We start from the raw sequence: 27,268 nt of genomic DNA on the forward strand, positions 1-27,268 counted from the left end.
TCGAAACAGTGCGTGTACACACCCTGTCTGCAGCTTTGCAATATTATGGCTTTTTTGCACATTTTTTCCTATTTGTTTTAATACTTTAAATCGAACCTTTAAAGTCCTGGATGAATCAACTTTCTCGATTTCTAATCATTGAAAAACTCGGTCTGAGTTTTCAGAGTTGTTCAACTCTGCTTGATGTACTTCGACATTTATTTAGGCCTGGATTGCCCGCTAATCCTTGTTCCATCCCCGGTTAAATGTTAGGTGGACTGACTTTAATGCATAAAAATCTAGGTTTCATATATGATTTTCCTACCATGATAGTTCACATGAGAGTGACCGCTCTCTTGTTGCTTGAAATATTCACCTCACTTCCGGCATGCAACACATGAATATCGCAGTTAAAATTTCTCCAGGTTATCAGGAGCGAATAATTTAGAGCATGTGCTTTTGGCAGGGGTTGATGTTATGCGTGACTTGGAAGGTGTTTGGTCATTCAATTCCATGCTACTTCTCTATTAGACTCATGCAATGCTAACTCTGTAACGTATACAGTTTGGAATCACAAAACTTAAAAAAATTATTTTGATAGAAATAGACGACAGAGAATATTAAATTTCTGAAGGAAGTAACAGGGAGGTCTGTTCACGCGAGGCATTTTTGCCTCAAAACAGACAATAAACACTCAAGTGAGGTTCCCTCAGGAACTCTATAGCCTACGCCTAACCTAGTTAAGCGCCGCCTTAACTTATATTGTTCTATGTGCATGTTGTTATCATGTTTCACGTGGGTTTCTTTTACATTTTTAACGAAATGCAATTCCTGTTTGTATGTTTCTTGCCATGTGGTGTATGCAGATTTTACAGACAATAAAAAAACAAGAATTACATCTCTGTGATGTTTGGTCCCGAAATAAAAGTGAGAACATGCATACGATGAATAAACTCTCCTTTGTTTGTGATCAACGTTGTAATTATCTATATATAGCGTCCTGAAACCCGGTAGAAATAAACATTGCTGGGCTTGCACGCACGTTCAATCTTCTTACCATGTTTACTGCGAGCCTGTGATTGCAGTATTATGATGTCATGCAGTACCTGGTACAATCTCAGGTTGTTTGGTGGGAGACGAGATTAGATGATAAAGTAGGTGCTTGGCGCTGCGTGTCGCGATTGCTAAAAGTAGCAACAACTCCACCTCATGCGGTTGGGAAGTTGCCTGCTGCGTGTTACGTGGTAATGCATTTTTTCTGTAAAGCCGGTGTAGGTTTACTGTTTTTTTGTTTCGCAGTTTACCGGTCGTTAAGTATATTCAACACAAAATGTAACTCCTGCAAAACAAGGATTTCCATTCATCTTATTTCACAAAACTCACTTCCAGCAAAACTTAAAGCGAGCCAATAAAATATTAGTTGCTATAACGACATATCTTGCATTCTTTCTTAATTATGTTCCAAACGTGTTCTTGAATCAACAATTTCAGGGGAAAACTTCAAACATAGGAAAATATAAATATAAGCTATCCAGTATATTTACGCATTTGTCTATTTCGCTTCGTTTGTGGTAAAATCAATAAAGAAGATTTTGATTCCTGTGATGTTTTTCCTTACAAGATCACAGTGATATCGTAGTTATTATTGGATAAGTCAGAACACGTAATGAAAATAGATTACATATAACAGTGAAACGCATTTTCAAACATGGCAACACCAAAATAGATGGCACATATTTTATTCCTTGTAAAATTGCCTTTTTATTGGGCATATGACAGCCGTAAAATAATATAACCCAAAAAGCTGATGTAAAACCTTCACTCGATATGAAATGCAACGCACCGCTGCAAAGCAACGTCGCCAGAAAAGCGACAAAAATACAAAGCGAAAGTCTCACTATCGTGTTGCGGACGTCGCGCTCACCGGGCGTGTCAAAATTTCCACAGCACTGTTTGCGGTTTGTTTTCTGCCCGTGTACCAAAGGACGAACTGTCAGGTAAAGCAATATCACCTTGTAGATGAGACTTATAGAGCTCACCCACACCGGGGCTATGATCCTGTAGCATCGAGACAATGGCACAATGCAATAGTTCTTGTAGTTGACGTAGCAAAGTCTCGTATTAAGCAAAATCCCGGCAGTCACAACGTTTACGTAAAAACCGACGATGACGTATTTGCTGACGAACTTTGAAGCTTTGCTTTGTCTTTCGTGGAACAGAGGATCCTGGTAGAATCGCCTCTGCCTCGTCCATAGAAAGGTGTGGACGGCCATAGTTGATGTGACGTAGGAAAGAAGTTAAACCTGCAGGTTCACTCAAAGCTGAATAAACCTGATTAGGAAGTGGATTATTTCATTAAAAACAATCTAATGTTCATGTCAAATAGCATTTAATGATTGTCGAGCATGAAAATCATTGGATAGATTACTACAGATTAATCACGGAAACACAAACCACAAACCCAACAAATGGGTCAACAACCTTGTTTTACTTCGTATTTCAAATGCGTCTCAAAGCAAGAATTTGGGTTTGATTCACACCGATCCATGTACACACGTCTCTTGCTGACGTATCTTTGTGAATACGACACAGAAATAACATGTATATTTCTGCGCATGTATGGGGTGTTTTTTGAGTGGCTATTTTATGTAAAGTAGATATTTTCGAACATATTTTAATATTGGTTTTAATACTTTAAATCGAACCTTTAAAGTCCTGGATGAATCAACTTTCTCGATTTCTAATCATTGAAAAACTCGGTCTGAGTTTTCAGAGTTGTTCAACTCTGCTTGATGTACTTCGACATTTATTTAGGCCTGGATTGCCCGCTAATCCTTGTTCCATCCCCGGTTAAATGTTAGGTGGACTGATTTTAATGCATAAAAATCTAGGTTTCATATATGATTTTCCTACCATGATAGTTCACATGAGAGTGACCGCTCTCTTGTTGCTTGAAATATTCACCTCACTTCCGGCATGCAACACATGAATATCGCAGTTAAAATTTCTCCAGGTTATCAGGAGCGAATAATTTAGAGCATGTGCTTTTGGCAGGGGTTGATGTTATGCGTGACTTGGAAGGTGTTTGGTCATTCAATTCCATGCTACTTCTCTATTAGACTCATGCAATGCTAACTCTGTAACGTATACAGTTTGGAATCACAAAACTTAAAAAAATTATTTTGATAGAAATAGACGACAGAGAATATTAAATTACTGAAGGAAGTAACAGGGAGGTCGGTTGACCCGAGGCATTTTTGCCTTAAAACAGACAATAAACTCTCAAGTGAGGTTCCCTCAGGAACTCTATAGCCTACGCCTAACCTAGTTAAGCGCCACCTTAACTTATATTGTTCTATGTACATTTTGTTATCATGTTTCACGTGGGTTTCTTTTACATTTTTAACGAAATGCAAGTTCTGTTTGTATGTTTCTTGCCATGTTATATTACCCAGGATGAAGACACGAGCAATGAAGTGTACAGAACTCAAGTATTTCATTATCTAAGATTGTACACAATGCTGGGAGTATTTCCTCTGTTCTGTATGACCACAAAAATCAAAATTGTAAACATACATATGGGCGCTTGTATTTACATCGTGTTACACAAACTCAGTTAGTCAAGTATTCATGCACGTGTTTAATACAAATACAACTTGGCAGCAAACGATCAGTTATTTAGCAGGGATGTACATGTATGTCTTCGACTGCAACGATCTACGATCAGTTCTCTCGTTGAATCTTCCTCTCATAAACCAAGCAAGTAACCCGAGTACTACCATAAACAGAACAACGATGATTCCAACTGCTGTGTAAACACCTTTCATGTGCTGGAATCCTTCAATTTTTAAAGCTTCTTCCACATCTGCACACATACATATACCAAGGTAAGGTTTATGAGACAAAGTTATGCTGAATTTTAGCTTGAAAATATTCACTAAAACGTAAAAAAAATCTAGAGAAATTTGCTTGGTTAGCGGAATATGAATGATTTAAAACATTTTTAAATGATTAACGAGGCCTAATAAATTATAATAACTAAACTTTGTTCTCACCAATGCAAGTTTTTTCATCATTCCCAAGATAGCGGCCTTTAAAACAAGAACATTGGACAACTCCAAGTTCATCGTTACAGAAATCTGAACATCCACCATTTTCCTACAATAAATCAAGATTTTGTAAAGAAAAACGTGACGTTAAAATTTGCACGTTAAAAGGGAGACCACTGAATAAATGGTCGTTTCTTGCGATACAAACGTAACTTTTCAAATATTTGCTCACCTTTTCACACAAATCCGGAGCTAAAGCGTAGAATGGTCCAACCGTTAAAATCTCTTCTATATCCGCATCCACTGATCGCCTTTCACGTCTTTGTGAGCAATTCTGTGAAGGCATCAATTTGATAGTAACTACAGGATATGGGTTTAATATGGTTTCAGTGGTTAGCTTGTGCAACTTTGCGTCAAGATTATAATCTTGTTTCCCTGCTGTACAAGAAAAAACGTTCAAAATATTATTGTGGATGTAGTTTCTCGCTACTGACGCCGTTAATCCGAATACTTTAAACTCGTTGTAACAAGTACGTAACAATACACCATCTACAGCGCACTGTTTTTGTATATGAGTGAGTACTGTTCTTAAAAACGATAAATAATGTGAATTTGCTCATTTACGCGCATGTGAAGTAACATGTGTTTATTTGCGTATTTTTCTGCAACAAAAATAGACGTTTGGTAGCAGGATATGCAATATTTAAAGTCTCACCGGTTGTTTACAACCATCAGTAGTTTTGTCGCATAATCGCACGTAACAGTGAGCGTACAGTGATTGTTCGTTCACAGACACGTTGTTCCACACGAATGAGCGAAACTTAAAAGAACCGAAAGTGCTTTGGTAGTTTCTCAAAATTACGATGGAATCTTCTGACTCCATCTCGTGGACGACTTTGCAACTGTGATTTTAAAAAACAACTTTACTTGTTGAGGCAATGTTAGAAGAATATTGTTTTAATACTCATAAAAATGTGCAGATTCGTCGTGTCCAGTCGAAATTCCTGTAACTATTTGAGCGAGAGTATAACAAACTTTTAGGTCATTTACTGATAAATTGATGATATAAAGCGCAATTGAGTTTAGAATTTGAGGCGCCAATGAGATCAAAATGCAGCTGGAGCAAAAATTGGTAGGTTTTGTACCCAAAGAATCGAAAGAAATTACTTTTTTTTTAATTTTACCTTTCCGTGATGAGTTCATATTTCAAACCTCCCTCATCAGAACCCAGGTTGCTGACCCAACACGATTTTAACTGACAAAAACATTTTTTAAACTCAGCGTGAGTGTATACTTGTTTTGATGTGCTCAGTGTTTAATGCTCACCACTAAATTGAACTTTTCACTTGTGGAAGATTCAACCCTGGCGTAAACGTAGCCTGGGACTGTCACCAACGAACGAGATAAAAGTGGATTATCCATTTGCTCGTCACCAAACAACTCGAAGCTGATTGTGAAATTATTAACTGCACGTTGGGCAGATAAGGGGGTTTTCCTGTTTTTTAATTACATAATTTTAATTGACAAATGCCAAATTTTATGTTCACAAATACTCTTCTTACAATTTAGTTGAAATTGCTCCGGAAGCAGTTTTAATATCTTTGTTTAACATTTCCGGTATAACGCACGACATTTCCCGGTATGGAGAAGTTCGCATCACAACTTTGTTGCTGAACTTGAAATTGCGAACTTGGTGTGTAATTGTTACGTTGTTCTGAGATGTCTGTGATAAACATACATGCAGCGTTCAATGCAAGCAAAGCCTCAGGAAAACAGATGATGTATTGATGATCATTCAAATTTAACACCAAACAATTTTTTATTTTTATTTTTAAATATTTTCAGATTTTCGTCAAGCTATTTAGAGTAATACAACTACCTCCAGAGTTGAAGGACACGCATCCAGTTCAAACTGGAAAACAGGATTTTTCACTGCAGCTTTACAACTTCCAGGGAGAGAATCAAGACTTGTCATTGGACGATTCGAAATATACAAGATATCTTCTCCACTTGCATTCAATGAGTTTACCCCCTGAGAACCAACTCTAGAAAGGAAAGTTTTTAAGAATATAGAAGTGTAAGGTTTTTCAACCCTATATGAAATCATCACTCATTTCACTTTGATAAATGAAGGAAACAAAATTGTTTTGATGGGAAATCTAATTTCAATAAAAATTGCACTGGATCATGAAGTGATGAAAATATTATTCGTGAAGAAAATATGGAAAAAATAAATTCGAAAAATTAAAACGCAAGAAAACACTAAAATATAAAATATAATAAAATATGTCATGAAAACATTAAAACAAATAATTTTAAAAATTTAGAATAATATTTAATGAATGTAAAAGTTCTGCGTCCCCTCTAAAACTTTCGACAAAAGCGATGATCTTGCTGACAAGTAATGTTTTATGAAAAAGTCAATCGTTATGAACGAATCATTAAATGTGAAAGACTTAGGCCGGGTCCACACTCACACTTTGCGCCGGCGGATTCTTTGTTTGTTTCATTATACGCCGGCGTACGCTCGGGACATTGAAACAAACAAAGAATCCGCCGGCGCAAAGCGTGAGTGTGGACCCGGTCTAATAGTACTATTATGTAGAAAATGAAAGAATAATTATTTATTTAATTTTTTAAAATATCTCATCAATATAGACAACTTAATTTAAATTTCTCATCAATATAGACAACTTAATTTAATATTTCATCAATATAGACAACTTAATTTAAATTTCTCATCAATATAGACAACTTAATTTAATATATCACATCAATATAGACAACTTAATATAAATATCACATCAATATAGACAACTTAATTTAATATCTCATCAATATAGACAACTTAATTTAATATCTCATCCATATAGACAACTTAATTTAATATCTCATCAATATAGACAACTTAATTTAAAATATTTCATCCATGTAGACAACTTAATTTAAAATATCATCAATATAGACAACTTAATTTAAAATATTTCAGCCTTATAGACAACTTAATTTAATATCTCATCAATATAAACAACTTAATTTAATATCTCATCAATATAGACAACTTAATTTAATATCTCATCAATATAGACAACTTAATTTAATATCTCATCAATATAGACAACTTAATTTAATATCTCATCAATATAGACAACTTAATTTAATATCTCATCAATATAGACAACTTAACTTAATATCTCATCAATATAGACACTATTTCACCAGGTTATTTGCTCAATGTATTTTAAGTTCTTACTTCAAACTGAAGGTTTTTCCATTGCATTCCATTTCATCATATTTCTGACAATCTGAAGAGAGGAAGAAAAGATTTTATTGATTTGACAACAAATACAAACTTATTAAAGTAAATTGTGTTTAAATTTCTGTTGCGAAAATTGAAATTATTCATGAATTTATGTTACCAAAAAACATGGACTTTAGTCGATTCGTTTATCGATATTAAGTTTGTTTGGGGGAGAATCATGCGATTTTGTTCTACAGTCATTGTTAACCACTTGATTTACTCTACTGATCACACTTGTTACTCAGCAAGCCCAATACTACATCACTATACCACACTTACTTCAACCAAAAACTTGGAATAATACAAACCTGAGTTAATGTTGATTGAAGGATGAGAAGTGCCAGAGTAGTACACGAATATTTCAATATTAATTCTTCTGGCTTGAAGTTTTATTATTTGATCCCCGGTAACAATTACCCCAGGATGTGAAGGATCATCGGATGAAATCTATTCAACGACATCTTGCTGAAGATCACATGTACTTTATTTTTGATTATTCAGACAACATTCGCGTAGCAGATAATTGAGTTTTGGCGTCGCAGCCAAGCTGGATCACTCACTGTTTACTACAAGTGTAAGCGAGATCTGAAACATCAAGCTCCCTGTGAGGGTTGAGCTCACGAGAAACCTCAATGAAATACGAACTGAGCTACGGCAGCTCATCAGTTTAAGTGAGTTTTATGTGGAAAAGATACACTGATGCTCAAGCACGGAACTTGCCAGACAACATCTACATGTACAATGGCTGTGCCCGATAAGGAAGGATCATGCGGTTGCATCAAACACATCTGCGTTGTCTGAATAAAGTGATAGAGATATCCTACGTATATATGGATTTTGACGGGTAAGTTTTGTGCATGCGCACCGGTGTAGTTTGCCTAAAATGTTATCATTGCAACCGATTCACTCCTGTAGCTCAGTCTGTAGTGCATTGGTTCTAGTTAGCGTCGTGAGTTCAAACCTCACCGAGAGCTTAAATTTTCAGACGTGGCTCATTGAGTTAGGGGAAGCCAATCCAGCTTGTTTGGAATGCATTGACTAAGATCAATTAAACCCAATAATCTCCGTACGATATATGTGGTCGCCAGGTATGGAGGGACAATCCTGCCTGTCATGCCGGTGCATGAAATACTTCTACGTTTAGTGAGAAAGTTATCAATTTTTTGGTACAACTTACATAAAGTCCGTCTTTGAGTCCATCGCGAGCAAATCTATAGTGAACAGAGGAAGCAGATATTGTGAAATTACATCTCACTGGGCTTGTCACAGTATAATTACAAGCTAGGTATTGTAACAAGTTCCCATCGCTCGAAGTTGGAAGAACAAGAGTTGTTGGAAGATCGTCCACGTTCAACTCCGAATCACAAGATTGTTCGTTGACTAAACAACATTTCGTAATTCACTTTTTTACATGAGTTGATGTCAATTAAAAATAGTTTATGTCGAAGATAAAACACATTGACACGCCCGTTTCTGCTAGTTGTCCCCTCAAAATCAAATCCAACATAAAACTATATGCGTCGAATTTGTTTATAGGAACCAGGGGGTTAGTGGACACCTGGGACAAGTAAAGCGCTGTAAGAATGTCCAGTGAAAAATTGCAAGTGATGCACTTGGAGATTGAATTTGAAAAATTGTTTTTTACAATAAAACATGTTTAATTACAGCCATAGGCGTCGATTTTTCAACGTTTGGTAAAATATTAAGGGTGACTTTTCCAGGTTTTAGAAACACGCAAAAACAACAACTTAACAACATTACTTAATCATCATCAACCAGTGTGAAAAACGTTTAATCATTTTGAACTACACCAATTATGTTTGAACTGCTATCCTTTCGTGCATCGCATTATAGTGCAATAATTTGTTTGCACCCAATCATATTTTAAGTTGTGCAATGGATATATTTGCGGCAATCATTCTTTAAGAGTATTTAGGTTTTTTCTTGTGCAACGCCAATGCAACAGACACAATGGAGGTGTATTTGAGTCATAATACCTTAACAGTACATATTTGTTAAGTTTTACTACTCTGCATATTTCCATGTGAACATAGTTACCGCATATTACACTGTGAACATAGTTACCGCATATTTCCCTGTGAACATAGTTACAGCATATTTCCCTGTGAACATAGTTACCGCATATTTCCCTGTGAACATAGTTACCGCATATTACACTGTGAAAAATCTATATTTGCAATGAATTTGTAACGTGTTGATATTTATTTCGGGTTTATTAGTGCCTTTCTCCTTTTATATTCTGACTTTAAATTCGGTGATTTTGGCAGTATTGCAAGCCAGTCTCTATCTTCCAACTTATCGTCACGAAATCGCCTTAGAAGTTTTTAAGTGGTTTCCGTTACATCGGCAGCTGAAGAAGAAAGCTCGTTGATGAGGAAAATTGAAACCACCTAGAGACTCCACTCTCATAGAGGATATACTTGACTCGTATGATCGGCAGCAAGTCTACCTGCTGTAGCATTGTACTAGGGACATATACAATAGATAGAAGTTCCATTCTTCAGTTTCAGACTGTAACAAAAGTACGCACTAGTATCCCGGCGATGTGAAGGTTTTTGGTAGAAACACGGAACATGAATGTTCCAGTCCATGCCACAAATTCTTTTAACACCGCGTCAATTTTCTATTCTTTAAAGCCCAAAAATGTCCATTTCTTGACCACCTAGTGTCCATATTGCGGAGAATTGTCTAGAAGCTTTACTTTTATGTTGAAATCTTACGAAGGGCGTAGCAACCGGTGACCGTCAAGAAACATCGGTTCACATACGAATTGTATATGATTGTATTGAAGTTGCGAGGTGGATTCGGCTTCACGAAGATTTATTTAACTGACGACTATAATCAAATCCGATTTGGGCCTGAAAGTCGCAAGTACAAACAGTGGTATTATATTGCAAAACATTCCATTTGGTATAACCTTGCTCCAGGCTATTTCCAATCGATAATGGATGACATTACAAAAGATTCAAAAGATGAAACCGTCTATCTGGATAATCTTTTGGTTAGCGGATCAAAGGCCAAAAGTCTGAGTTTACCAGTTTGAGTTTAGAAGTGCACATAACCGATTTAGCATCACTCCGAAAGGAAAGTGGAAAAGATACGGTCTTATCCAAAGTCATGCGCTTTACAAGAGAGGGTTGGCCATCTTCTTTGGCAAACAGTGACCCAGTTGCCAAGTTTCGCAAAGTAGCGGATTCGTTGAGTACAAGTTACGGATGTCTACTATATGGTTCGCGGTTAGTCATACCGGAATCACTTCGTTCTACTGATCTACATATGTTGGATCTTACTTCCAACTCACCTAAAGAGGCATTGTAGGAGTTTTTACTTCAGTATAGGCAAACTCCCAAAGCAAGTGGATTCTCACCAAGTGAACTCCTCAACGGCAGACAAAACAGAACAAAACAAAAACCTGAAGTTCAAAGCAAGCGATAACAACGCAAGATGTCGAGGAAAGAATTAATGAATGCTGTATGACGACTTTGTTGTCGTGTTGAATTATTTGTGAAGCCGCTCGCATTTGTTGGTTTGGAATCACGTCAGGTACTGGGACATAAGTGCGGATGTGACATCATCGGGGGGTATTGTGGGAAAGGCAATATCGAAGATGTGTGGAATCGTTCGTTCGGGAGATGACAACGAGGAACCAGAAGGAAAACGAGATAGCGAACAATACAAGCGCACTAACTTGATTGAGAGAGGTTTGAATCATTTCGGTTCGAGAAGTTTCTATTTCTATGTGGAAGATGTCCTCGTTAATAGCACTATTATTTAAAACAAAGACTTCTTAGTTAGCGATATCTTATCTTTATCAACAATGCGTGTACGTCACTGACATCGTCATGAGCTATTTTGTCGGACCATTAGTTGTTTCTTGGTTGACTCGGGATTGCTTGGTCTCGTGGCTGCTACTTGTGTATTTTATTTGATTTCTGTGTTCGTATTCTTTATTGTAACATTGTGCTAGCAGACTGTACAGTAGTTATGCTTATTAAAAGTGCGGCGTTAATATGAAAACGCGTTCTTCGGTTTTTGTCGCATTTCGTATTGGATTTTTGGGGGGGTTTGCCGCGTTTCATTAAACCAACTAAACATAATATTCAGTGAGGTGTGACTGGTCTAATTTGTGCGGTCAATAAACTTTAAATATATTGAATTGCGTTCTCCAATAAAATTGCGATATTCAAGTTTATTTCCTGCTTGTTTCTTACATTGTTTGGTTTTACGTTTCTTACCTTTTATGAATGCAAAGTAGGGAACAGGAGAACCTCGCAACGTGGGACAACTCAAATACATGGAACCTGTATCTGATTTCACAATTCCTGTTGTACTTCCATCACCAGTAAACGTTCCTAACAAGGTACCGTTTGTGTTGCTTCCTTCGTAAACCTACATTAAAATTACAACATAATATACGATGAGTACTGTAAGGTGTGAACCAAACCGTTGTATCCGAATAAACAGTTTATTATCAGGCTGTGAGAATAAATCCCAAGCCGGCGAATAGCTTGTAGAGTCTCAGTAATATTAGCAGTGTAACAGTGATACCAAAGAACCAGTAGAATCGAATGGAATCAAATAGAATGAATTTACCGGTCTAAACTGTGGGCCTTTTAAAGCTCTCCATACTGAGAGCTGATTGGTCAATAATGTCACGTGATATCACGAACCGCTCGAAGTAATATAATACAAGAACATAGGTGTGATGTGACCTAAGCATAGGAGAACATTTTATGTGGTAAACAGGATGTTGAATGACTCACTTTACTCGAGACTATTCGATGGCTAAATCATTTGGGTCACATTATGGGATTATGCAGTACATGTGCAAAGCCGCACGCAAAACATTACGCAATTCAAGCACTGGTTTCTGTGACGTATGTTACAGTACAATAAAGGGGAATTTCCCTGTTCCGCATGAACAAGTTTTAGTTTTAGTTCAAAAAAATCGGTTTTAGAACTTTAAAATCTTTTCCAGCATTGACATCGGCAAAAACACAAAAACACACGCCCAACCCAATTTTCAAAACCACGTAAGATTTGTGTCTTTTTCAATGGCATTTGTAAAAGGAAATTTGATTGCATTTATGGAATGATACATTTTACGTTTATTGTGCCATTGTTTGTTGTATTACCAAGTATTTCGAACACAATTTGGCAACTAAACAATAAACGTATTAAGACATTACAAGACGAAATTCTAACATGTTGAATGTGTCTAGAAACACTGGACAGATAAACTGACACTTAGTGATGAATTATATTGTCGAAATGTTGTACTGTGTATATATTTCAAATGTTGTTGGCGGTTTTTGTTAAACTCAATAAGCTGTTGTTGCATTTTGTCGACTTTTTTCTCTTTGTGAGTTTCGCATTTTTTCAAATTTGTATTGTTGGTCGTTTCATACGTGGAATTTGACCCTTGCTCACAAAATATTAAACCTAAAAATGTTTCCACACAAAAAGGAAAACAAATATTTAGTGTTTCTTGTTCGCTTTGGATCTTTTTGGGTTATTACCAACCAACTCAGGCCTCCTTACATCGAGTCTCGTAACAAAGTGTAGCCATAAGTAAACCGATGGCGTTCACATAGCATTATTATTTTTACATTGCTCCTTGTTTGTTTATCTTTCAACATTTCTGATATTAAAAAACAATATTCTGGTAGATAAAATGGCTCCACGAAAGTATCTGACCGTCAACATTCTAAAGTACAGTTGTTTTTATAACCGAGCAACAGAGCGGAAATATTCACCGAACAAATGTTGTTGCCGAGTGTGTTGTAGTACAAACGTATTGCAGCAATTCCCCCATCATTTCCAGTGGATAAAATTTGCCCATAACTTGAACACGATGATATGCTGAAACCAGATCTGTGTCCACTATAAGCTGATGGTCGGCAAGATGTCGATCCTCCACCTACACAAGTATCACGTGTCATATATTCGTGAATAACATATAAAGATTTAGCGTAATATCCTGTGAAAAAATACCTGTAAAAATTTGCAGGCACAAACACAAGAGGAAAATAATTTTCATTTCAAAAGGCTTTTCTGACGCCGCATAAACTCACAAAATTTAATATAATTTATTCTAAAAATAAAAACAATAAGTTTGTTACTAAAAAAATGTACTCGGTTGTGTTAGGATTAATTTTGTTGCTGAATATCATGTTTGGTTTTTCAGCATTTCACACAATGTCAACACTACACTGAACTTATATAACTGATACTGAGCAGCATAACCTGGGTTCGAATCCCTGTGAGGAAAGGATTCGAATTCATGTCAGCTTTCTATTCGCTTTAAATTTGTGAACTCGTATATTATAGGTGAGCTGATGTACAAATGATTCACAACTTTCGACAAACTTTGTACATAGGTTACTTTAAACTTGACAGTTTTCGACAAACTTTGCACATGGGTTACTTTAAACCTGACAATTTTCGACAAACTTTGCACACTGTTACTTTAAATCTGACAATTTTCGACAAACTTTGTACAAGGGTTACTTTAAACCTGACAATTTTCGACAAACTTTGTACGTAGGTTTCATTAAACCTGACAAATTTCGACAAACTTTGTACATGGGTTACTTTAAACTTGACAATTTTCGACAAACTTTGTACGTAGGTTTCATTAAACCTGACAAATTTCGACAAACTTTGTACATGGGTTACTTTAAACCTGGCAATTTTCGACAAACTTTGCACATGGGTTACTTTAAACCTGACAATTTTCGACAAACTTTGTACGTAGGTTTCATTAAACCTGACAAATTTCGACAAACTTTGTACATGGGTTACTTTAAACCTGACAAACTTTGCACATGGGTTACTTCAAACTTGACAATTTTCGACAAACTTTGTATGTAGGTTTCATTAAACCTGACAAACTTTGCACATGGGTTACTTTAAACCTGACAATTTTCGACAAACTTCGCACATGGGTTACTTTAAACCTGACAATTTTCGACAAACTTTGCACATGGGTTACTTTAAACTTGACAGTTTTCGACAAACTTTGCACATGGGTTACTTTAAACCTGACAAATTTCGACAAACTTTGTACATGGGTTACTTTAAACTTGACAATTTTCGACAAACTTTGTATGTAGGTTTCATTAAACCTGACAAATTTCGAAAAACTTTGTACATGGGTTGCTTTAAACCTGGCAATTTTCGACAAACTTTGTACATGGGGGACTTTAAACCTGACAATTTTCGACAAACTTTGTACGTAGGTTTCATTAAACCTGACAAATTTCGACAAATTTTGCACATAGGTTTCATTAAACCTGACAAATTACGACAAACTTTGTACATGGGTTACTTTAAACCTGGCAATTTTCGACAAACTTTGTACAAGGGTTACTTTAAACCTGACAATTTTCGACAAACTTTGTACGTAGGTTTCATTAAACCTGACAAATTTCGACAAATTTTGCACATAGGTTTCATTAAACCTGACAAATTACGACAAACTTTGTACAAGGGTTACTTTAAACCTGACAATTTTCGACAAACTTTGTACGTAGGTTTCATTAACCCTGACAAATTTCGACAAACTTTGCACATAGGTTTCATTAAACCTGTCCAACCTCTCCTTTCTGTCCCAGACAACTGAATGCGAACAAACAGCTGCATGAGCCCAGCTTTATAGAAAAACTGCATTGCCACTAAACACGCAGCAGGTACTTCCCAACCACATGAGGTGAAGTTGTTGCTACTTTTAGCAATCGCAACACGCACCGCCAAGCGCTTACTTCATCTTCTAATCTCGTCTCCTACCAAACAACCTGAGATTGTACCAGGTGCTGCATGACATCATAATACTGCAATCACAAGCTCGCAGTAAACATGGAAAGGAGATTGAACGTGCGTGCAAGCCCAGCAATATTTATTACTGTCGAGTTTTACCATATATAGATAAATACAACGTTGATTACAAACAAAGGAGAGTTTGTTCATCGTTTGCATGTTCTCACTTTTATTTCGGGAGCAAACATCACTGAGTTGTAATTCATGTTTTAGGTTGTGTATGAAATCTGCATACACCACAACCAGTGCGCAATATTTTTCTTTTATTCATTCAGCTCACTATTATTCATTCACTTAGGTCGATTGCACCACAAATCATATGATAAGCTAACTTATATATACAAACACATTCATTTTTATTGTACGAATGAACAGCAGATTGTGACTGAAAAACCAAAGGTATTTTGTGACAACTTAAGGTTAACGTTGATTTTCAGAAAATGTAGAAAGACCAAATCACTGAAATCATGAACAATTATCTCTCTTTAGTTTACACCACACATTAAAGCCATGATAATTACATCGTCACAAACGGTTCGTAATAGAATTTACATTTTAAAGACGGCCGAATACAGCACGAACATGTTTGCAGGCGCGTGTCAGACAAAATGACGTAAGAACTAAAGCCTGGGGGCAAAATGTTGAAATTTTGTGCACAACCCACGTGACTTAACTTATGTTGAAATGATGCACTTGTTGTTCGGAATACATTCGACTAACTTAGACCCAGAGAAATATTTTTAAACCCAAACAGGGCCTTGATTAAATATTCCTATCAGTTTTTACATAGAAATATTTTTACATAAGACATATATGGTTATATTTCTGTGTGTGGTCGAAACACCGATCATACAAACAGTTCCGGTGGAAATATAATTTCTTGTCTAGAACAGTGGTTTTTAACCTTTATAACTGACCGAACCCCTACGATTTTATCCAAGCATTCGCCGAACCCAATAAGTAACACGATAAGCAAAAACTGCAACAAATGTAATGAAACTTAAAAGGAAATGAAACCGGCCAAAAACAGTTTTAATTTCGTTAATGGGTCTTCTGTTGCTGCTTGTTGTCAACAATATAAGCGATTCGTGGCTTTGTTTCCGAAAGTGCGACCCTTAGATCACTTTCACGTGATAGTCTATTACGTTTTTTCGTTTTAATGTCAACTAGAATGGAAAATGCCTGCTCGCAGAGATAGGTTGTAACAAATGGCGAGAGCAAATTTAGCGATGTTGGGATATGAATGAATTTGATGGCACCAAAACGTGTGAAGATTTGTTGTGTTGAAGGTGTGCTTTTGAATCGAATTTTCCTGAAGCTCAATGATTTCATCAATATACTGATTGTTTATATCAGCACTCGCAATGTCGAAAGTAAATGGTTGTCGTATCCATGCTGGATATTGACGTTGGTCGGGGAAATAATGCTCAAACGATTTTTCCAATTCCTGCAAGTGCTCAGCGATTACTAGCTTCAGTCGTTGCAGTTGATCATCACTATCATGGTCGTTAGGCGCAGTATCAGTGCTGCTCAAAAGCTCGTCCAAAAGTGGAAAGTTAGCAAAGTTGTCATTTTTTGTTCGCCTCACCCACACTTGCAATTTCTTTCGGGAAGCGTTTAGCTTCTCTTGAGCTTCTATTTATTCCACCTCCTTGCATTTGACAATTAAGGTGGTTTAGTTCGCCAAAGATGTCTGCCAAATAAGCCAGGGAAAAAATAAACGTTGAATCCTCGAAGTGTGTTGAATGTCGGTGGTTTTGTTCTTGTAAAAACTTGGACACCTCATTGCGCAAATCAAATACTCGACTTAAAACTTTGCCCCGAGATAGCCAACGAACTTCGGAATGGTAGAGAAGAACTTTAAATTGTGAATCCATTTGTTCACACAGCTGCATAAAAATGCGATGATTAAGTGCGCGTCCTCGCACGTAATTTATGGTTTCAACAACAATTTTGAGAACTTCAGCGAGCATTGGAGGCAGAGTTTTTGACACAAGTGCGTGTCTGTGCAACACACAATGAGTAAAAATAATATGTGGAGCTTCTCTTTTAATCAAGCCCCTGAAGCCAGACTTGCACCCTATCATAGCAGGAGCCCCATCGGTGCTCACAGAGGAAACCATACTCCACGAAAGACCATTGCTCTCAAAGAAACTGTCCAAAACCCTTTTCACGTCGGCTGCCTTGGAGGTTTTCTTAAGGGGTTTGCAGAATAAAAACTCCTCCATTACTTGTAATCCTTTAACATACCGCACAAATGAGAGGAGCTGGCAAAAACTTGCGACATCAGTTGATTCATCAAGCTGTAAACTGAACGGTAGTGGACTAGTCTTTAAATCCACTATCACTTGATTCAGAATGTCGTCACTCATGTCATTTATTCGGCAGCTGACAACATCATTAGACAGTGGAACTAGAGACAGTTTGTTCTTTGCTGCTTTTCCCAACATAATGTTGGCCATTTGAAGTGCAGCTGGTTTTACAAGTTTCTTACCTATTGTATGTGGTTTTCCCTGCTTTGCAATAAGGTATGCAACTACATATGATGCGGTGAGAATTGGTTTGTCAATTGGAACAAACCCATGACATGTAATGGAAGCATTCGAATCAAATCGAGCTCTCTTTTCTTTAAATTGATCCATTGTGGCGTCTTTATACTTCCCTGTTCCGTGAACTTTGGTGAAATGTTCTCGTAATTTTGCTGGTGCAAGGCTGGAATTACTTAACTTGGAATTGCAAAGGAAGCACTGTTGTCGCTGAGTTCCATCCGACTCGGTTGCACAAGTAAATCCGTACCTGACATAATCTTCCGACCACTTTTTTTTCTTTGTTGACATATTATGCGTGCAATGTAAAAGATAATATTGTTTGTGCATCTAATCTGCAAGCGAAACTTCTCAGTGCTTTACAGCGTGTGCTAATTAAATAATGTGATTGTTAACGTTCATTGTTGCATCACAGAAGTGAATTGATTTTCTAGTGCCACCCTTATTCCCATATCTTGTTTAATCACAAAAATAAAACTAAAGATCGTTTTTTTTTGTTATTAAATGTGAAACATATCACATTTTTTTAAATAAATTTTTGTAAGTCTAAAGGACCTTTGTCGAACCCCTAAAGGAGCGTCGTCGAACCCCTTGGGTTCGATCGAACCCAGGTTAAGAACCACTGGTCTAGAATGATAATTCAGCCGAAATGAAACCGTGTAAACGCAGAACGAAACCAAAATAACATTTTTTAGCAAACAAGCTTTGAGATTCTTTCGTGGATTTCAAATACTCGTGTTCCTCACGCCTATTATGCCCATGTGCAGGTATGTACAAAAAATGTTATAACTCATTTCGGAACACATGGAAGTCCTTTAAACAACATTGATTTGTTCTATTTCAGGATAGACTTTATTAGTTTAAGACAGCGTTTCCAAACATTAATGAAGTGGTTTTCATACAAAAGAAAGTCCACAAAACTCAAACATTTTGCCCAAAACATTGAAAAATCGGGTGATTCTCCCTCGAAATTATTCACTCCACAGACAGTAATATCTGCTTGTTATAGGAAAATCGTTTTTCTGACACTGTTTTATCCAAGTTGCCACACAGTTGGAATGTTTCCCGAAGCTACAGCCTTGACAATATGTGTAGAGTCCGCGCACTTGAATGCATAGAAATCTTTATTCACACTTTGTGGTCCGTACCAGTAGAGAGTGTAACGTTCGGGATAATTTACCTCACCGCAATGCGCACGTCGCGACCTATTATGACGTAGATCATGCAGACGCCCATGCCTTGTGTGCAGATAAAGAAGTTAAACTTGCAGGTTTGCTCAAAGAAATTTACAATCTTAGGGTCACGGCCGCCACAGTGTACGTCATATTGACTTACATTCTGGCCGCCGTGACCCTAAGATTGTAAATTTCTGCATAAAATACGAAGAATGTTGGAAGAAATGAAACAGTAAACTTTGTACTGATTTATTAGAACCAAAATCTCACCCGGTATAAAGTAGGGAATATAATATCGACAAAGATAACAAATAGAAAGCAGTGATTCCCAACCTTTTTGTGGTTGCGTACCACTTTGAAGTAAAACAATTTCGACGCGTACCACCTAGTTGAGTGTTACAAAGTAACCTAGGGGATGAAGTAACAAACATTTTGAGAACATTTACAGTTTCAATTTGAACTATATCCACTAATTACGAAAAGGTGCTCGCGTACCACATAGCATGTCGTAGAGTACTACTAGTGCTACGCGTACCACCGGTTTGGAAATACTTCTATCAAGGATATATTGCATTGACCTAAATATTAACGCAACCGTGGTTTATGTTCCTGAATAGAAATCAACGAGGTAACTTGAGGGAGCTTGAATATTGAGATCCGTTATTTGTTCTGATACCGATAAGGGGATTCGCCCTTTGCAAGCCCTCGGCATACGAACAAACAGTTGCGAGGTTGATGCTCCACAGCGAGAGAACGCACAAAATATCCCAACCCGCACAAAAACCTTCACTCGATATGAAATGCAACGCAACGCTGCAAAGCACGTTACTATGACAGACACTGTGGCCGCCGTGACCCTAAGATTTTGGTGAAGTATTGAAAAAGTTACGTCACGTGGGCTGTGAACAAAATTTCAACATTTTGCCCCCAGGCTTTAGTTCTTGCGTCATTTTGTCTGACACGCGCCTGCAAACATGTTCGTGCTGTATTCGGCCGTCTTTGAAATGTAAATTCTATTACGAACCGTTTGTGACGATGTAATTATCATGGCGTTAATGTGTGGTGTAAACTAAAGAGAGATAATTGTTCATGATTTCAGTGATTTGGTCATTCTACATTTTCTGCAAATCAACGTCAACCGTGAAGTTGTCACGAAATACCTTTGACTGTTCAACTACAATCTGCAGTTTATTCGTACAATAAAAAAATGATTTGTTTGTATATATAAGTTAGCTTTTCATATAATTTGTGGTGCAATCGACCCAAGTGAATGGAAATAGTGAACCACAAATAAAACATTGCGCACTGGCTGTGGTGCATGCAGATTTTACAGACAATAAAAAAACAAGAATTACATCTCTGTGATGTTTGGTCCCGAAATAAAAGTGAGAACATGCATACGATGAATAAACTCTCCTTTGTTTGTGATCAACGTTGTAATTATCTACATTTAGCGTCCTGAAACCCGGTAGAAATAAACATTGCTGGGCTTGCACGCACGTTCAATCTCCTTTCCATGTTTACTGCGAGCCTGTGATTGCAGTATTATGATGTCATGCAGTACCTGGTACAATCTCAGGTTGTTTGGTGGGAGACGAGATTAGATGATAAAGTAGGTGCTTGGCGCTGCGTGTCGCGATTGCTAAAAGTAGCAACAACTCCACCTCATGCGGTTGGGAAGTTGCCTGCTGCGTGTTACGTGGTAATGCATTTTTTCTGTAAAGCCGGTGTAGGTTTAGTGGAAATCCTTGTACGTCATATTGACTTACATTGTGGCCGCCGTGACCGTAAGATTGTAAATTTCTGCATAAAATACGAAGAATGTTGGAAGAAATGAAACAGTAAACCTTGTACTGATTTATTAGAACCAAAATCTCACCCGGTATAAAGTAGGGAATATAATATCGACAAAGATAACAAATAGAAAGCAGTGATTCCCAACCTTTTTGTGGTTGCGTACCACTTGGAAGTAAAACAATTTCGACGCGTACCACCTAGATGAGTGTTACAAAGTAACCTAGGGGATGAAGTAACAAACATTTTGAGAACATTTACAGTTTCAATTTGAACTATATCCACTAATTACGAAAAGGTGCTCGCGTACCACATAGAATGTCGTAAGAGTACTACTAGTGCTACACGTACCACCGGTTTGGAAATACTTCTATCAAGGATATATTGCATTGACCTAAATATTAACGCAACCGTGGTTTATGTTCCTGAATAGAAATCAACGAGGTAACTTGAGGGAGCTTGAATATTGAGATCCGTTATTTGTTCTGATACCGATAAGGGGATTCGCCCTTTGCAAGCCGTCGGCATACGAACAAACAGTTGCGAGGTTGATGCTCCACAGCGAGAGAACGCACAAAATATCCCAACCCGCACAAAAACCTTCATTCGATATGAAATGCAACGCAACGCTGCAAAGCACGTTACTATGACAGACACTGTGGCCGCCGTGACCCTAAGATTTTGGTGAAGTATTGAAAAAGTTACGTCACGTGGGCTGTGAACAAAATTTCAACATTTTGCCCCCAGGCTTTAGTTCTTGCGTCATTTTGTCTGACACGCGCCTGCAAACATGTTCGTGCTGTATTCGGCCGTCTTTGAAATGTAAATTCTATTACGAACCGTTTGTGACGATGTAATTATCATGGCTTTAATGCAGGGGTGCACAACCTTTTTACTATTGCCGGCCGCAACACACACACCACTGTGTGCTAACGGCCGCCACTGAATATACTGCTTTTTCAACGATATACCCCTGATAATTACCACAAGTTGACGTGAGCAATATAAGAAAGGAATGGAAATGATTCCATACCTGAAAAATATGCACTATTTATTATTTGCATTTGCCAAATTATGTATATAACAATGTAATGAAATGTCGAATTATTCAATGACTGCCTTGTTCTTGCACGCTAGGTTCACGTCTCCATCATAAAATAATCCACTTCCCATTTGGGATTAAACGCCCTTTTCTCTTGTTTTAACAACCTTTTACGTTTCAGCGACGTGACTGAGCGATTCCACTGTTTAGCTTTTCGACGACTGTACATGCGTACATAACAATTCACCGATATACTATTGATGTTTTATGACGTCACCATCCATATTGTTGCGCTTTGTCTCGGTTGCGGTGGCTGCACCAGTTACTACTCGCTACAGCGAACGAATGTGTATGACGCGGAAATGGAAATGGGCCTAATTAAAAGCTTAACTCTTGAGACCGCTAGAAAAACAAGTTTCAGAAGCAACGACGGCCGCCAATGCATATATTTTGATATAAATGTGCACGGCCGCAAAAAATAGCGTCCGCGGCCGCATGCGGCCGTACGGCCGCAGGTTGTGCACCGCTGCTTTAATGTGTGGTGTAAACTAAAGAGAGATAATTGTTCATGATTTCAGTGATTTGGTCTTTCTACATTTTCTGCAAATCAACGTCAACCGTGAAGTTGTCACGAAATACCTTTGACTGTTCAACTACAATCTGCAGTTTATTCGTACAATAAAAAAATGATTTGTTTGTATATATAAGTTAGCTTTTCATATAATTTGTGGTGCAATCGACCCAAGTGAATGGAAATAGTGAACCACAAATAAAACATTGCGCACTGGCTGTGGTGTATGCAGATTTTACAGACAATAAAAAAACAAGAATTACATCTCTGTGATGTTTGGTCCCGAAATAAAAGTGAGAACATGCATACGATGAACAAACTCTCCTTTGTTTGTGATCAACGTTGTATTTATCTATATATAGCGTCCTGAAACCCGGTAGAAATAAACATTGCTGGGTTTGCACGCACGTTCAATCTCCTTACCGTGTTTACTGCGAGCCTGTGATTGCAGTGTTATGATGTCATGCAGTACCTGGTACAATCTCAGGTTGTTTGGTGGGAGACGAGATTAGAAGATGAAGTAAGCGCTTGGCGCTGCGTGTCGCGATTGCTAAAAGTAGCAACAACTCCACGTCATGCGGTTGGGAAGTTGCCTGCTGCGTGTTACGTGGTAATGCATTTTTTCTGTAAAGCCGGTGTAGGTTTACTATTTTTTTGTTTCGCAGTTTACCAGTCGTTAAGTATATTCAACCCAAAATGTAACTCCTGGAAAACAAGGTTTTCCATTCATCTTATTTCACAAAACTCACTTCCAGCAAAACTTAAAGCGAGCCAATAAAATATTAGTTGCTATAACGACATATCTTGCACTCTTTCTTAATTATGTTCCAAACGTGTTGTTGAATCAACAATTTCAGGGGCAAACTTCAAATATAGGAAAATATAAATATAAGCTATCCAGTATATTTACGCATTTGTCTATTTCGCTTCGTTTGTGGTAAAATCAATAAAGAAGATTTTAATTCCTGTGATGCTTTTCCGTACAAGATCACAGTGATATCGTAGTTATTATTGGATAAGTCAGAACACGTAATGAAAATAGATTACATATAACAGTGAAACGCATTTTCAAACATGGCAACACCAAAATAGATGGCACATATTTTATTCCTTGTAAAATTGCCTTTTTATTGGGCATATGACAGCCGTAAAATAATAGAACCCAAAAATCTGATGTAAAACCTTCACTCGATATGAAATGCAACGCACCACTGCAAAGCAACGTCGCCAGGAAAGCGACAAAAATACAAAACGAAAGTCTCAATATCGTGTTGCGCACGTCGCGCTCACCGGGCGTGTCAAAATTTCCACAGCACTGTTTGCGGTTTGTTTTCTGCCCGTGTACCAAAGGACGAACTGTCAGGTAAAGCAATATCACCTTGTAGATGAGACTTATAGAGCTCACCCACACCGGGGCTATGATCTTGCAGCGTCGAGACAATGGCACAATGCAATAGTTCTTGTAGTTGACGTAACAAAGTCTCGTATTAAGCAAAATCCCGGCAGTCACAACGTTTACGTAAAAACCGACGATGACGTATTTGCTGACGAACTTTGAAGCTTTGCTTTGTCTTTCGTGGAACAGAGGATCCTGGTAGAATCGCCTCTGCCTCGTCCATAGAACGGTGTGGACGGCCATAGTTGATGTGACGTAGGAAAGAAGTTAAACATGCAGGTTCACTCAAAGCTGAATAAACCTGATTAGGAAGTGGATTATTTCATTAAAAACAATCTAATGTTAATGTCAAATAGCATTTAATGATTGTCGAGCATGAAAATCATTGGATAGATTACTACAGATTAATCACGGAAACACAAACCACCAACCCAACAAATGGGTCAACAACCTTGTTTTCTTCGCAGTTCAAATGCATCTCAAAGCAAGAATTTGGGTTTGATTCACACCGATCCATGTACACACGTCTCTTGCTGACGTATCTTTGTGAATACGACACAGAAATAACATGTATATTTCTGCGCATTTACGGGGTGTTTTTTGAGTAGCGATTTTATGTAAAGTAGATATATTCGAACATTTTTTCCTATTGCAAAGATGCAGACTGGGTGTGTACACGCACTGTTTCGACCTGTAAGGTCTCATCAGTGCAGCTGTTGAGTGGCACTGTGCTAGCAGGCACACTAGCAGGTACACTAGTCTCCACTTTGTGGTACCTTTCGGTCAACGTCGATCTGCAGGGTACCCTGTACTAGGTACCGAACAACAGAGACGACGAACCACTGTGGAGCGCACTATGGCCAAACGGAACTGCTTGGTAACCGATAGTGCTGCACTGATGAGACCTTACAGGTCGAAACAGTGGGTGTACAAACCCTGTCTGCAGCTTTGCAATATTATGGCTTTTTTTGCACATTTTTTCTTATTTGTTTTATTACTTTAAATCGAACCTTTAAAGTCCTGGATGAATCAACTTTCTCGATTTCTAATCATTGAAAAACTCGGTCTGAGTTTTCAGAGTTGTTCAACTCTGCTTGATGTACTTCGACATTTATTTAGGCCTGGATTGCCCGCTAATCCTTGTTCCATCCCCGGTTAAATGTTAGGTGGACTGACTTTAATGCATAAAAATCTAGGTTTCATATATGATTTTCCTACCATGATAGTTCACATGAGAGTGACCGCTCTCTTGTTGCTTAAATTGTTCACCTCACTTCCGGCAAGCAACACATGAATATCGCAGTTAAAATTTCTCCAGGTTATCAGGAGCGAATAATTTAGAGCATGTGCTTTTGGCAGGGGTTGATGTTATGCGTGACTTGGAAGGTGTTTGGTCATTCAATTCCATGCTACTTCTCTATTAGACTCATGCAATGCTAACTCTGTAACGTATACAGTTTGGAATCACAAAACTTAAAAAAATTATTTTGATAGAAATAGACGACAGAGAATATTAAATTACTGAAGGAAGTAACAGGGAGGTCGGTTGACCCGAGGCATTTTTGCCCTAAAACAGACAATAAACTCTCAAGTGAGGTTCCCTCAGGAACTCTATAGCCTACGCCTAACCTAGTTAAGCGCCACCTTAACTTATATTGTTCTATGTACATTTTGTTATCATGTTTCACGTGGGTTTCTTTTACATTTTTAACGAAATGCAAGTTCTGTTTGTATGTTTCTTGCCATGTTATATTACCCAGGATGAAGACACGAGCAATGAAGTGTACAGAACTCAAGTATTTCATTATCTAAGATTGTACACAATGCTGGGAGTATTTCCTCTGTTCTGTATGACCACAAAAATCAAAATTGTAAACATACATATGGGCGCTTGTATTTACATCGTGTTACACAAACTCAGTTAGTCAAGTATTCATGCACGTGTTTAATACAAATACAACTTGGCAGCAAACGATCAGTTATTTAGCAGGGATGTACATGTATGTCTTCGACTGCAACGATCTACGATCAGTTCTCTCGTTGAATCTTCCTCTCATAAACCAAGCAAGTAACCCGAGTACTACCATAAACAGAACAACGATGATTCCAACTGCTGTGTAAACACCTTTCATGTGCTGGAATCCTTCAATTTTTAAAGCTTCTTCCACATCTGCACACATACATATACCAAGGCAAGGTTTATGAGACAAAGTTATGCTGAATTTTAGCTTAAAAATATTCACTAAAACGTAAAAAAAATCCAGAGAAATTTGCTTGGTTAGCGGAATATGAATGATTTAAAACATTTTTAAATGATTAACGAGGCATAATAAATTATAATAACTAAACTTTGTTCTCACCAATACAAGTTATTTCGTCATTCCCCAGATAGCGACCTTTAAAGCAAGAACATTGAACAACTCCAAGATCATCGTTGCAGAAATCTGAGCATCCACCATTTTCCTACAATAAATCAAGATTTTGTAAAGAAAAACGTGACGTTAAAATTTGCACGATAAAAGGGAGACCACTGAATAAATGGTCGTTTCTTGCGATAATGATTACAGACTACAATTCAAAAGTCATATGCTTCACATTCAGGTAAATTTCGTCAAGATTAACTAAGTTGAACCGTTTACTTTGCTAATTTTGCTTTTCATTCACAATAAAAACGAAAAATATATCTTTAATTCAACTTGATATTATAGATCCCATAACATCTGTGAACTCAAACCCCAATTCAATGAACCTGTTTGGCTTATCCTTACAATGTTTTGCATCAAAATATACAAAAGTAACTTTTCAAATATTTGCTCACCTTTCCACACAAATCCGGAGCTAAAGCGTAGAATGGTCCAACCGTTAAAATCTCTTCTATATCCGCATCCACTGATCGCCTTTCACGTCTTTGTGAGCAATTCTGTGAAGGCATCAATTTGATAGTAACTACAGAATATGGGTAAATACGGTTTCAGTGGTTAGCTTGTGCAACTTTGCGTTAAGATTATAATCTTGTTTCCCTGCTGTACAAGAAAAAACGTTCAAAATATTATTGTGGATGTAGTTTCTCGCTACTGACGCCGTTGATCCGAATACTTTAAACTCGTTGTAACAAGTACGTAACAATACACCATCTACAGCGCACTGTTTTTGTATATGAGTGAGTACTGGTCTTAAAAACGATAAATAATGTGAATTTGCTCATTTACGCGCATGTGAAGTAACATGTGTTTATTTGCGTATTTTTCTGCAACAAAAATAGACGTTTGGTAGCAGGATATGCAATATTTAAAGTCTCACCGGTTGTTTACAACCATCAGTAGTTTTGTCGCATAATCGCACGTAACAGTGAGCGTACAGTGATTGTTCGTTCACAGACACGTTGTTCCACACGAATGAGCGAAACTTAAAAGAACCGAAAGTGCTTTGGTAGTTTCTCAAAATTACGATGGAATCTTCTGACTCCATCTCGTGGACGACTTTGCAACTGTGATTTAAAAAAACAACTTTACTTGTTGAGGCAATGTTAGAAGAATATTGTTTTAATACTCATAAAAATGTGCAGATTCGTCGTGT

General features: G+C 37.5%; 1 protein-coding gene across 1 annotated transcript; it reads right to left on the minus strand.

Annotated features, from left to right (window-relative positions):
* Positions 1 to 3,653: 3,653 nt before the first annotated feature.
* LOC145903155 (uncharacterized) lies at positions 3,654 to 18,005 on the minus strand. Its single transcript, XM_082991229.1, has 14 exons — positions 16,757 to 18,005; positions 13,107 to 13,270; positions 11,586 to 11,739; positions 8,507 to 8,709; positions 7,638 to 7,776; positions 7,282 to 7,333; positions 5,908 to 6,073; positions 5,591 to 5,751; positions 5,355 to 5,523; positions 5,213 to 5,283; positions 4,744 to 4,930; positions 4,261 to 4,362; positions 4,035 to 4,137; positions 3,654 to 3,844 (listed from the first exon to the last, which is right to left on the minus strand). The coding sequence occupies exons 1-14, from the start codon at positions 18,003 to 18,005 to the stop codon at positions 3,654 to 3,656; spliced, it is 3,111 nt and encodes a 1,036-aa protein (XP_082847355.1).
* Positions 18,006 to 27,268: the final 9,263 nt, after the last annotated feature.

Source organism: Ascidia mentula, chromosome 5 (assembly GCF_947561715.1).
Source record: "Ascidia mentula chromosome 5, kaAscMent1.1, whole genome shotgun sequence".
NCBI lineage: Eukaryota > Metazoa > Chordata > Ascidiacea > Phlebobranchia > Ascidiidae > Ascidia > Ascidia mentula.

Excerpts from the sequence above, each read along its gene's own strand:
- LOC145903155 (XM_082991229.1), bottom strand. The coding sequence starts at position 18,005 with ATGTCAACAAAGAAAAAAAAGTGGTCGGAAGATTATGTCAGGTACGGA. Across the intron at positions 5,752-5,907 it reads CGTGTCCTTCAACTCTGGAG|ACATCTCAGAACAACGTAAC; the intron begins GTAGTTGTATTA and ends TGTTTATCACAG. Across the intron at positions 5,284-5,354 it reads GTGAAAAGTTCAATTTAGTG|TTAAAATCGTGTTGGGTCAG; the intron begins GTGAGCATTAAA and ends TGTTTTTGTCAG.